The sequence below is a fragment of the Oncorhynchus masou genome, chromosome 6 (genome assembly GCF_036934945.1).
Source record: "Oncorhynchus masou masou isolate Uvic2021 chromosome 6, UVic_Omas_1.1, whole genome shotgun sequence".
Taxonomy (NCBI): Eukaryota; Metazoa; Chordata; class Actinopteri; order Salmoniformes; family Salmonidae; genus Oncorhynchus; species Oncorhynchus masou.
The window spans coordinates 43,878,839-43,892,278 of record NC_088217.1 but is presented as its reverse complement, the minus strand read 5'-3'; the positions used below and the strand labels follow the sequence as shown (position 1 = coordinate 43,892,278).

General features: G+C 45.5%; 1 protein-coding gene across 2 annotated transcripts in view; it reads right to left on the bottom strand.

The window, feature by feature from the left end:
- Positions 1-13,440, bottom strand: part of LOC135541122 (chemokine-like protein TAFA-1) — a 281,395-nt gene that overhangs the window by 10,335 nt on the left and 257,620 nt on the right. Inside the window, exons 4-5 of one of the 2 annotated variants that reach the window (XR_010455923.1) lie at positions 5,470-5,594; positions 3,730-3,820 (exon numbers count right to left, since the gene is read on the bottom strand). Coding sequence is in view for 1 of the 2 variants with exons in the window: in XM_064967239.1 (XP_064823311.1) it covers positions 5,470-5,594 (125 nt within the window). In the remaining variant the exon portion in view is untranslated. The remainder of the gene's footprint in view (positions 1-3,729; positions 3,821-5,469; positions 5,595-13,440) is intronic. The other variant, XM_064967239.1, reaches the window with a different exon arrangement.

Sequence of the window (13,440 nt, the reverse complement as noted above, 5' to 3'; positions counted from 1 at the left end):
CGGAAGCTCTGGGCTGAGGGGCTCTGTGGCCCCTGGCTGACTGGCGGCACTGGCGGCCCCTTGCAGACTGGCGGCACTGGCGGCTCCTTGCAGACTGGCGGCACTGGCGGCTCCTTGCAGATTGGCGGCACTGGCGGCTCCTTGCAGACTGGCGGCACTGGCGGCTCCTTGCAGACTGGCGGCACTGGCGGCTCCTTGCAGACTGGCGGCACTGGCGGCTCCTTGCAGACTGGCGGCACTGGCGGCTCCTTGCAGACTGGCGGCACTGGCGGCTCCTTGCAGACTGACGGCACTGGCGGCTCCTTGCAGACTGGCGGCACTGGCGGCTCCTTGCAGACTGACGGCACTGGCGGCGCTGGGCAGACTGACGGCACTGGTGGCGCTGGGCAGACTGGCAGCACTGGCGGCGCTGGGCAGACGGGTGGCTCACGCGGCGCTGGGCAGACGGGTGGCTCACGCGGCGCTGGGCAGACGGGGGCTCAGGCGGCGCTGGGCAGACGGGGGGCTCAGGCGGCGCTGGGCAGACGGGGGGCTCAGGCGGCGATGGGCAGACGGGGGGCTCAGGCGGCGCTGGGCAGACGGGGGCTCAGGCGGCGATGGGCAGACGGGGGCTCAGGCGGCGATGGGCAGACGGGGGCTCAGGCGGCGATGGGCAGACGGGGGCTCAGGCGGCGATGGGCAGACGGGGGCTCAGGCGGCGATGGGCAGACGGGGGGCTCAGGCGGCGATGGGCAGACGGGGGGCTCAGGCGGCGATGGGCAGACGGGGGGGCTCAGGCGGCGATGGGCAGACGGGGGCTCAGGCGGCGCTGGGCAGACGGGGGGCTCAGGCGGCGCTGGGCAGACGGGGGGCTCAGGCGGCGCTGGGCAGACGGGGGGCCCAGGCGGCGCTGGGCAGACGGGGGGCCCAGGCGGCGCTGGGCAGACGGGGGGCTCAGGCGGCGCTGGGCAGACGGGGGGCTCAGGCGGCGCTGGGCAGACGGGTAGCTCAGATGGCGCAGGGCAGACTGGCGACTCTGATGGCGCTGGGCAGATGGGAGACTCCGGCAGCGCTGGAGAGGAGGAAGGCTCTAGCAGCGCTGGAGAGGCGGGAGCACCTGTAGGGATGAGACGGAGAGACAGCCTGGTGCGGGGGGCTGCCACCGGAGGGCTGGTGCGTGGAGGTGGTACCGGATAGACCGGACCGTGCAGGCGCGAGGTGGAATAGCCCGCACTGGGCTATGCAGGCGAACCGGGGACACCTTGCGCAAGGCTGGTGCCATGTAAGCCGGCCCGAGGAGACGCACTGGGGACCAGATGCGTAGGGCCGGCTTCATGGCACTTGGCTCGATGCTCACTCTAGCCCGGCCGATACGCGGAGCTGGTATGTATCGCACCGGGCTATGCACCCGCACAGGGGACACCGTGCGCTCCACCGCATAATACGGTGCCTGCCCGATCTCTCTCGCCCCCCGATAAGCACAGGAATTTGGCGCAGGTCTCCTACCTGGCTTCCCCAAACTTCCTGTGTGCCTCCCCTCAAGACATTTTTGGGGCTGACTCTCGGGCTTCCTACCGCGCCGCCGTGCTTGTCTCTCCAACTCCATTCTCCTATACCCCTCTTCGCACTGCTCCAGCGAATCCCAGGCGGGCTCCGGCACTCTTCCTGGGTCGACCGCCCACCTGTCTATCTCCTCCCAAGTAGTATAGTGCATACTCTTGTCGTCCAAAATGTCCTCCCATGTCCATTCCTCTTTTTGCTGCTCCTGCTGCCGCTGCCTGTCACCACGCCGCTTGGTCCTGTTGTGGTGGGTGATTCTGTAACGGTTTTCTTGGTGTGATGGAGAGCCGGACCAAAACGCAGCGTGGTTATATTGATTCATGTTTAATAAAAAAAAGATAAACACGAACACTACAAAACAATAACCGTGGAAAACCAAAAACAGCCCTATCTGGTGCAAACACAGAGACAGGAACAATCACCCACAAACACACAGTGAAACCCAGGCTACCTAAGTATGATTCTCAATCAGAGACAACTAATGACACCTGCCTCTGATTGAGAACCATACCAGGCTGAAACATAGAAATACCCAAATCATAGAAAAAAACAAACATAGACTGCCCACCCCAACTCACGCCCTGACCATACTAAATAATGACAAAACAAAGGAAATAAAGGTCAGAACGTGACACTGTTATAATTCTTGGTACTGTTAAAAGCAATTGAGAATGGGACCGTAATTTATATTTATTTATTGACCTGATTTAAAAAAAGAACAGAGATATAAAGTGGCATTTTACCCAGTATGGCTTTTTAAATCAGTGTATACGAGTGTTTAAGCCTACGCAAGGTCAATGACGACCAGCCAATGACGCTGTAGAGATCACAATGATGTGATTAACGTTTTTGATTGGTAATGAACCTGAGGGCCGCATGATATACTGAATCAAGTGCTCTCAGGGGAGGGGTTGAGGCCTGCATAAATATACTACCGTTCAAAAGTTTGGGGTCACTTAGAAATGTCCTTGTATTTGAAAGAAAAACACATTTTTTGTCCATTATAATAACATCAAATCCATCAGAAATACAGTCTAGACCATGTAAGTGTAAGTGATAATTGTGGCTGATTTTTAATGAAATATCTACATACAGGTACAGAGGCCCGTTATCAGCAACCATCACTCCTGTGTTCAAGTGGCACGTTGTGTTAGCTAATCCAAGTTTATCATTTTAAAAGGCTAATTGATCATTAGAAAACCCTTTTGTAATTATGTTGGCACTGCTGAAAATGTTGTTCTGATTAAAGAAGCAATAAAACTGGCCTTCTTTAGACTAGATGAGTATCTGGAGCATCAGCATTTGGGTTTGATTACAGGTTCCAAATGGCCAGAAACAAATACCTTTCTTCTGAATCTCATCAGTCTATTCTTGTTCTGAGAAATGAAGGCTATTCCATGCAAGAAATTGCCAAAAAACTGATGATCTCGTACAACGCTGTGTACTACTCGATTCACAGAACAGCGCAAACTGGCTCGAACCAGAATAGAAAGAGGAGTGGGAGGCCCCGGTGCACTACTGAGCAAGAAGACAAGTACATTAGAGTGTCTGGTTTGAGAAACTGGCAGATTAATTCAATAGTACCCGCAAAACATCAGTCTCAACGTCAACAGCAAAGAGGCGACTCCGGGATGCTGGCCTTCTAGGCATAGTTCCTCTGTCCAGTGTCTGTGTTCTTTTGCCCATCTTAATCTTTTCTTTTTATTGGCCAGTCTGAGATATGGCCTTTCTTTGCAACTCTGCCTAGAAGGTCAGCATCCCGGAGTCGCCAATGATTCTATGATTCCATGTTTGTTACTTCATAGTTTTGATGTCTTCACTATACATTATTTTTCATTATTCTACAATGTAGAAAATAGTAAAAATAAATAAAAACCATGGAATGAGAAGGTGTGTCCAAACTTTTGACTGGTACTGTACATGAGATAGTTTTTAAATTGTTGGCGAACGTAATTTATGTTGCGCGTGTTGCATGTGCTGTGTGTGTTTTACTGTAATCTTCAGTGGAAGGGAGAGCGCGTAGTATTTGCGTCATTTTGCCTAATTATGCACATTCTGTAAACACACACAGTTGAATATTTTTCACTGAGTATTTGAATTCATGAGAACCCATTGAACATAAGTCAGTCAGTCACACTCCTATAGTTGTTTAGTGAAGTGCACATGAAGAAAAGCTGGAGAGAGACTAACCTTTACAGAAGCAAGAATGCAGCTCAGTTTCTGTTGAAGCATCCTCTGCATTTTGCTTCCAGAGCTAAAAAGGTGAGTATGGCGCAGTGTTCTGCAAAGAGAGGGTCAAGAGAAAATGTTGATGTGGATATTTAGGAGTATATCCTTTTGTAGAGCCTTTGCCTCTGACCCTAATGCACACACACAGGATCCCTTCCTGTTCACTGACTTCAGATCACTTCTAGCACTGCACATAGTAATTGATTCATATGAGGTGTTTTTAGGACAGTGGTTCTCAAACCTCTCCTCAGGGATGGCCAGACATTTCAACATTTTGTTGTGGCCTTGAATTAGCTTGCCTGATTCATGTATTCAACGGGTGCCTGGATAGGTCGTTTAGGTATCAGCTAACCATATCATATGTTTTAGCAATCTGCTGCCCGACGGCACAGTCGATGACGTGTCACGCAACAATTGGTTGATTCATGCAATGTCTGAGCAGAGGAACGCGACCAAGGATTTGATGATTAGTTGACAATTTGAATCAGGTGTGCTAGCTCTGGAATAGATCAAACACATAGGACGGTAGGGGGTCCCCAAGGAGAGGTTTGTGAACCACTGTTTTAGGAAATATGCTTGGCAACGCGAGGGTTCGTCCAAGGTTACATCCAACATATGAAACGCATTTCACGTTGTTGTCCAAAGAATGCATTCTGAGAGGTGTTCTTAAAGTTTGCTTACCTTGACAGGCTGGCAAAATCGTACCATCCGGTCAACTTCTTTTCGCTTTTAGGGCTTGGAATAGCATGCAAGTATAGACTGTGTATTGCATAAGCAAGCGGAACAACCTTGAGAAACCCTGTGTGGTCTAACCTTCCCTGGTTGTTCCTGTCACCATTATCACATTAGTCTCTATTTCTATTCAGTCATGGTCACGAATCACTAAGAGAAGCGGGAGGCTGCACCCATAGAATGAATACAAATCTGCCGATCAACCTGTCACAGAGTGTTAGATGAGCTCACTTTATTCCTTTTATTATTTTCATTTCTTATGGCCGATTCTTCATCTTGTTTTTTTACACACTGCCTGGCAGTGGAAAGGCACTTGCTCTTAAGTTTATCTTCTAAAAGAGTTTACCCCTTAGGCAAAAACACGCTGTTTTTCACTGCCTTGCTTACACTTTTCTGGCGCAGGTCATTGGATATTCTGCTTCCAGTTTAAAAAGCCCACCTCACTAGAACAAACACATGCACAATACGTGTCAAGTGCACACTTCATTCCCACTGAACTCTGCTTGAGTTTTGAAAATGTAGGGTTCTTCATATGAAATAACAGGCGATTCAGGAGACGATTCAGGAGGCGATTCAGGAGACGATTCAGGAGACGATTCAGGAGACGATTCAGGAGACGATTCAGGAGACGATTACCCAAATGATAGGAATCGGAAAGGAGATGAGCACCTACCACAGTATACCAGTGGATGTACCAAAGCGTTTATATCAGAACTGTCTTGTCTAGCTGTGGTCACTCGGGTTATATTTACAGCCTGATAGGTTGTTGTGGTTGTTGTTGTTGTTGTTTTCTAGTGAGGGCTTCTCACCACGACTCAATTAACCAACAGATTCACATAGCTTATCTGACACATCCATAGCCATTGTGAGAGAGTAGTCTGTGTGTGCTGTGTTGATGTGTATATGTGATGTGTGCGTGCTGTGTTCAGTGTGATGTGTGTGTTGTCTAGGGCCATAGCAGAGTCTCACCCTTGTGGTCTTGATCTTGTTCCCAGAGGAGCACATCCATCCAGAGTTATCAGGCAGAGTCTTACACTCCTCTCCCTCCAGACACGGCTCCATCTCACACCACCACTTCCCAATCACAATGGATGCTGCCAGGGGGAGAGAGACAGAGAGAGAGGGCTGAGTCCAACCTGTCATTACACACAATATTGGTACACAGGCGTGGGACACAAACACGTTGAGGATAATTCCAGCTTTTCAGTATGATGAAAAAGTCCTCAAGTGAACAGACTATGGTGATAAGACCCACACACGTTTCTAAATGAATGTTTTCTCATCCTCCCTTGCTCAGAGCAATTTGTACAGTTTGTGAAATGAATCTCGCTGTTGACAATAATGTCTTGCCCAAACAGTGATTAATCATTATTTTGTTTTGATATAGTAGCATTGCATGGAGAAGCAGTAATCTTATTTTTAATCAAAACTAATTGCCTCTCATTAACATCTACAAAATACGTCCTCTAGCTATTAGACAAAACAAATAAGGTTCTTTCCCGTCTTCTCATCGAGATGTTGGTGTGTTTGTGTGTGTGAACGTCTGCCTGTGCACGTGCACCTATTGCATGTCTGCCACAGGAATTCACAGTGGTTTCTGTGACATTCAGACTAGAAAGTTTGTGCTTTGTGTCACCCATGTGTTGTTATGCTTCTGTTTTCAGTGATAGAAATGTCTTGTATAGAACCTTCATTCCCATTGAAGGCAATGAGCCAGTCTGGTGTTTGTCCTGCATGATCTTCTTTCCACCCAGAACTGTACTACTGTACTTATTATTATTTTCTTTTAAATGCACATGTTTAGCATTAGATTAAATGCACCTCTTGGCTTAGCTTACCTTCCTAAAGTTTTCCATTTCCCTTTAACTGGATAGGATTGGAAGTATGAATTACTGAGTCAAGATATTCATATTGGGGTTTTCCAACTCACATCCTGTTTCACCTTTCTGGTAATCTGAGTAACCAAGGTTACAGGGTAGCAAGTCTTTGTAAGCATCTCCTTCAAAAATGCAGGGCACAGTAAAGCTCCTGTGCATTGTGGTACAAACTGTAGCAACATACGGAGCAAGAACAGGCTGAACTGTAGCCTACTTTTCAAACACTGGACACATACACACGCCGAGAAGAACTGGCTCATACAGTCGCTGCATTGGCTTTATAGAAACCACGGAGACTCCTCAGTGAAGTATCAGCAATCCCAGGCTGATGCTTCCCCTCCCCCTAAAGATGGCCTAACCGTGTGCTGAAGCTACCAGAGCTAGCAGGGCCCAGAGCAAAGTGTTATCTTCCTCCACACACCAACCAAACACACATTAACCATAGGCTCCCCCGTGGCTGTTCACCACATACAGCAATTACCACACACTCATCTGTCATATCTCTTTCTCTCTCTCTCTTTCGCTCTCTCTCCCCCCCCGTCTTTCTCACACACTGTGTAGCTTCACTACATATGCATCCCGTCTTAATCACCCAGCAATCCCATGTGTGATGGCAGGAAACATTATCTCACCATGAGGTCTTGCTGAGATGCTGCAATGTTTGTTTCCATGCTATTTTAGTTAAGCCAGAGCTGAGCTGGACAAACACCATCAACTGTATAAAGTCTGGTGCTCCAGGCGACGCGTCTGATCGTTTTGTGCTGCAATGAGCCTGTTTTCTACTTACCTCCTGATTTTTGTTATGAACAGCAGGACCTGGAAACATTGAGAAGGATTTATATTCAACACTTTCAATGCAGAATCCACTGAATTGAAAATGGTAAAGTAATACCTGCAAAGAAAAAAATCTATATTATTTGGAATGGAAAAGAGAGAGACAGTGACGGAGAAAAGAGAAGGAGAGAGAGGGAGAGCTGAGATTAAAATGCTGCTTCACCAGAGGGGTTGAAAGATGACCTGTAATTTGCATGAAAGATGAATGGTATTTACTATACTCCGTGAAACATTGATTTCTCCTCACATTGTGTGCTGAGCATCTACATCTGTGTTAGTCATTTCTATAGGGCCAGTCAATTGTATATGCCTGTCAAACATGTCTCAGAGACACTAACTCTGCCCTTATTATAAACAGCATAATGGCTTTCTGTGCAAGATTTATAAATAGCTCCAAGTCATTTCTACCACCGTTACAGTACCTTAGAGACAATATGTATATTGATAAGACAGTGGCAGACTTCTCCATCTCATTCATAAGGTCATCATCGTAAAAGCTAAACAATTTGAACCCAACTTAAATAGCAGGCCTTAACTTGGCAGCCCTTCTGTGTGATCCAGTATGTGTAGGGAGTCAGAGAGCCACAGGGGCTAAAGGAAAGGTTCCGGGTTAATCTGGAGCTCCAGATCTATTGAATCCAGGCCAGGATATCTCTCTCAGTGACTATGGCAGCTGGAAAAGTTCCATTCTATGGGCTGGGATCCATTCCTCACCACCCAGACGTCCACTCCACCACTACCTCCTCATTTCCCCCTTTCCCACTACCAACACTAAAGTCACAACCACAGCGACTTCATGACCCCTCCTGTTTCCCTTCCTCTCCTGACGAGAGTTATGGAGGGGATGTGGATTATTAAAGCAGGACGGTGGTCCCTGGGTAAATTACCTACAGTGCAAGGCCAGGTCATCACAAAAATGTCTGTCTGTCTGTCATACTTCTTTTTCCTCTATGGCCTATTTATTGCCTTACCTCCCAAATATTACTACTTTTGCACACAATGTACATTGTGTTTTCTATTGTGTTATTGACTGTACGTTTGTTTATCCCATTGGTAACTCTGTGTTGTTGTTTTTGTCGCACTGCTTTGCTTAATCTTGGCCAGGTCGCAGTTGTAAATGAGAACTTGTTCTCAACTGGCCTACTTGGTTAAATAAAGGTGAAATAAAATAAAATAAAAGATCATTGGCACAATCATGGGACCAAAACGTTTTCTATGTCACGGGTCTGAGAGTCTGATATGATTGTCATGGGTCTCGGGTATGTGTAATTGTAACTGACTTGTAGTGTCAGTCAATTAACTGACTTAATTGACTGACACTACTCTGAGTAAGTGAGTGAGTGAGTGACACGGGGAGCAGGGAGAAGACGCAATAGTAGATAGCTGCCAAAGCTAGGTTATTTATCATTCAATATGATTACATTGTACAATATGATTACATTGTACCTGTCTTGACTGCATCAAACCAGGAGGAGCTAGTTAAGCTAGCTAGCTAGACTAATTCAGGCTGCATGCACTTTCTCGTCCTACACAGTTACAAACAACAACATCTCAATTCAGAATATTAAGTAGCAGCCTAACATTTGGCTCTTGGTTGTTGTAGCCTATCCTCAGTGGTGGAAAAAGTACCCAATTGTCATATTTGAGTAAAAGTAGCAATACCTTAATAGAAATTGACTCAAGTAAAGGTGAAAGCCACCCAGTAAAATAATAAAGTAACCCAGTAAAATACTACTTGAGTAAAAGTCTAAAAGTATTTGGTTTTAAGTTAACTTAAGTATCAAAAGTAAATGTAATTGCTAAAATATACTTAAGTATCCAAAGTTACAGTAAAATAATGAATAATTATGAATAATGAATCATTTAAAATTCCTTATAATAAGCAAATCAGACGGCACAATTGTATTTTTTATTTTATTTACGGACAGCCAGAGGCACACTCCAACACTAATTTACAACCAAAGTATTTGTGTTTACTGATTCTGCCAGATCAGTGGCATTAGGTAAAACCAGGGATGTTCTCTTGAGAAGTGTGTGAATTGGACCATTTTCTGTCCTGTTTAGCATTCAAAATGTAACGAGTACTTTTGGCTGTCAGGGAAAATGTTTTTTTTTTGAGTAAAAAGTACATTATTTTCTTTAGAAATGTAGTGAAATAAAAGTAAAAGTTGTCAAAAAATATCGATAGTAAAGTACAGATACCCCCCCAAAACGAATTAAGTAGTACTTTAAAGTATTTTTACTTTTACTATCCATCTCCATTAACTTTTAATTCCATAATTGTAATTCCATGTTCCATTGATTATATATCTCCTAACTTTTGCCACACATGGAGGCTCGGTGACTGTAGCCTAATGCTGCTTTGATGATGTATGATTGGCCAACCACAACAACAAGCTGCACGGGCCACGCGTCACTCTCATGAAAAGCAAGAGCGGCAGAATAAAGTATACCATTTCTCTCTTTCTACTGCTGCAGTCGCGTTTGGATCTGTATGGATCCTTCTGGACAAGTCAGTTAAAACTACACATACCTGAGACCTGTGACAATCATATAAGATCCGACTCAGAGCGTGACAATACTTTGAATTCTGGATTCGGACCCCCTTGGTACAAGTGGATCCGTGAAGACCTCTGTTCTACATGACATCTCTTCTACATCTCTTAAAGCATAATCCACCTTTACATTGAGGTTAAGTGACGTGCGGTGCAATAAATAGATGAACAAAAAAACATTGAAATCATAGGACAAGACAGACATCACAACACAGAAGCACAGGGACATTATGACAAACACAAAGTCAATACAGAACAACATGGGCCAGCATGAGTCAACATGGGCCAGCATCCCTGTGGAACGCTTTCAAGACCTTGTAGAGACCAATTGTGTTAGACCTTTCATCGAATTGAGGCTGTTCTGAGGGCAAAAGGGGTGCAAGTCAATATTAGGAAGGGGTTCTTAATGTTTTGTAAACTCAGTGTAGAACGCATATGATAAGAGGTGTAAGGGGAAAACCTGGCAGAATGACAGAATGATAAAGCATGTCTCGATTCTCAAGGGCTCCCTTGCATGCTGACCTGTAGATGACGTCCCCATAGTCAAGCATCCACACAGGGGTAGTTACAGTGTGTGATAGATTGAATCCATGTGTGACAGGTAACACAATGTTAAACAATGTTTGAACACGTTGACAGATGAGCGAACATAATTGAATGTTGTCCCAGTTGAGTTTTGAGGGCATGCCTGAAGTTTCAATGGATAGTTAAAGCCGCAATGTGTACATTTTTGGGTGACCTGACCAAATTCACATAGAAAGTTATAGATCTGTCATTCTCAATTAAAGCAGGTCTAAGAAGTGGTAGATATGTTCTATCTGTGCTATTTCTATGCTTCGTGTTCTTAAGTTTTGTTTTTGAGTATTTTACTTTAGGTTTTGTACACCTAAAGTAAAATACTGGGTAACGGGGAACTCTCCCTGCCTCCCTCTGCCTCTCTCTAACGCCCCTCTGGCTCTCCAGAGCCCCTCTGTCTGGCACCATGTCCCTCCAGCCTCTAATAGTCAGAAGTTTCTCTTCTACTCTCCAATCAATCTACAGTACCTCAACAATCGGTGTCTGTGTCTCTAACCCATCACTCATTCATTTCCAAATCAATCAGTCATGGGAGTCCTATCTCACCAGACCAGTAACAAACCCCCAAACTGGGTATAATGAGCTGATTGTTTTAATGAAGAGGCCTGATCAGTCCTTACACAGAGAGATGAGCCTGGCTGAAGTCCCAGGAAGACTAGCCATTTTGTAATGGCAGTAATAAGGCTGGGGAAGGTCAACAGAGCTGGAATAATGAAGCCAGTGTGTGATTATGGAGGGGCCGAGACAGAGACCCTAGATCTGAGGTCAGTTTCACAAGCCATTATTTTGTATTAATCACAGCTCTGCACAGTACCAGACTGGCTCTTGATTAGCTATACAGACACTATTGTTTGGCCTCTCAATTATTACATGTTCAAGATTTTACACTCATAATGACTACCCAGGGACTACAGCCTGTATTTATGGAATTTGAAAAGTGTATATTTGCGTGTGTGAGTGTATGTGTGTGTGTGTGTGTGTGTGTGTGTGTGTGTGTGTGTGTGTGTGTGTGTGTGTGTGTGTGTGTGTGTGTGTGTGTGTGTGTGTGTGTGTGTGTGTGTGTGTGTGTGTGTGTGTGTGTGTGTGTGTGTGTGTGTGTGTGTGTGTGTGTGTGTGTGTGTGTAATGTACAGTGGGGAGAACAAGTATTTGATACACTGCCGATTTTGCAGGTTTTAGTTACACATCAACTGTGAGAGACGGAATATAAAACAAAAATCCAGAAAATGACATTGTATGACTTTTAAGTAATTCATTTGCATTTTATTGCATGACATAATTATTTGATCACCTACCAACCAGTAAGAATTCTGACCCTGCCAGCCCTGTTAGTTTTTCTTTAAGAAGCCCTCCTGTTCTTCACTCATTACCTGTATTAACTGCACCTGTTTGAACTCGTTACCTGTATAAAAGACAACTGTCCACACTCAATCAAACACACTCCAACCTCTCCACAATGGCCAAGACCAGAGAGCTGTGTAAGGACATCAGGGATACAATTGCAGACCTGCACAAGGCTGGGATGGGCTACAGGACAATAGGCAAGCAGGTTGGTGAGAAGGCAACAACTGTTGGTGCAATTATTAGAAAATGGAAGAAGTTCAAGATGACGGTCTATCACCCTCGGTCTGGGGCTCCATGCAAGATCTCACCTCGTGGGGCATCAGTGATCATGAGGAAGATGAGGGATCAGCCCAGAACTACACGGCAGGACCTGGTCAATGACCTGAAGAGAGCTGGGACCACAGTCTCAAAGAAAACCATTAGTAACACACTGCGCCGTCATGGATTAAAATCCTGCAGCGCGCGCAAGGTCCCCCTGCTCAAGCCAGCACATGTCCAGGCCGTCTGAAGTTTGCCAATGACCATCTGGATGATCCAGAGGAGGAATGGGAGAAGGTCATGTGGTCTGATGAGACAAAAATAGAGCTTTTTGATCTATACTACACTCGCCGTGTTTGGAGGAAGAAGAAGGATGAGTATAACCCCAAGACACCATCCCAACGGTGAAGCATGGAGGTGGAAACATCATTCTTTGGGTATGCTTTTCTGCAAAGGGGACATGACGAGTGCACCGTATTTAGGGGAGGATGGATGGGGCCATGTATCGTGAGATCTTGGCCAACAACCTCCTTCCCTCAGTAAGAGCATTGAAGATGGGTAGTGGCTGGGTCTTCCAGCATGACAACGACCGAAACACACAGCCAGGGCAACTAAGGAGTGGCTCCGTAAGAAGCATCTCAAGGTCCTGGAGTGGCCTAGCCAGTCTCCAGACCTGAACCCAATAGAAAATCTTTGGAGGGAGCTGAAAGTCCGTATTGCCCAGCGACAGCCCCGAAACTTGAAGGATCTGGAGAAGGTCTGTATGGAGGAGTGGGCCAAAATCCCTGCTGCAGTGTGTGCAAACCTGGTCAAGAACTACAGGAAACTTATGATCTCTGTAATTGCAAACAAACGTTTCTGTACCAATTATTCAATTCTGCTTTTCTGATGTATCAAATAATTATGTCACGCAGTAAAATGCAAATGAATTACTTAGAAATCATACAATGTGATATTCTGGATTTTTGTTTTAGAGTCTGTCTCTCACAGTTGAAGTGTACCTATGATAGAAAGTACAGACCTCTACATGCTTTGTAAGTAGGAAAACCTGCAAAATCGGCAGTGTATCAAATACTTGTTCTCCCCACTGTATGTGTATATGCTTCTGAAAGTGTTTTTTTTGCTTCTTGAAGTGTGCCCGAGTAGTCATTGGAGAACTGTATCACCTCTGGTGAGAGTTTTTGAAGTTCCCATGACTTCTCAATTGTAACCTGAACAATTGCTCTTGCAAAAAGAATGTTGACAATGGATGGTACTTTAAAGTGTCCAGACGTGAAGTAGTATATGTGGAACTATGCAGAGCGTGGAACACAAAGAATAGCCCTGGCTGGCTGAATGACTGGCTAAGCACTTCCTGTCTTGTCAGTTGAATTGTCAAGTGTCCAATGATGTCCGCTTTTGCGGAAGAGTTTTGCAGAATGCAACAAAGTTGGAGGACGTTAGCTCCCTGGTTCCGTTCAATAATAAATAAAAATACATTTAAAAAACTCTGACTCA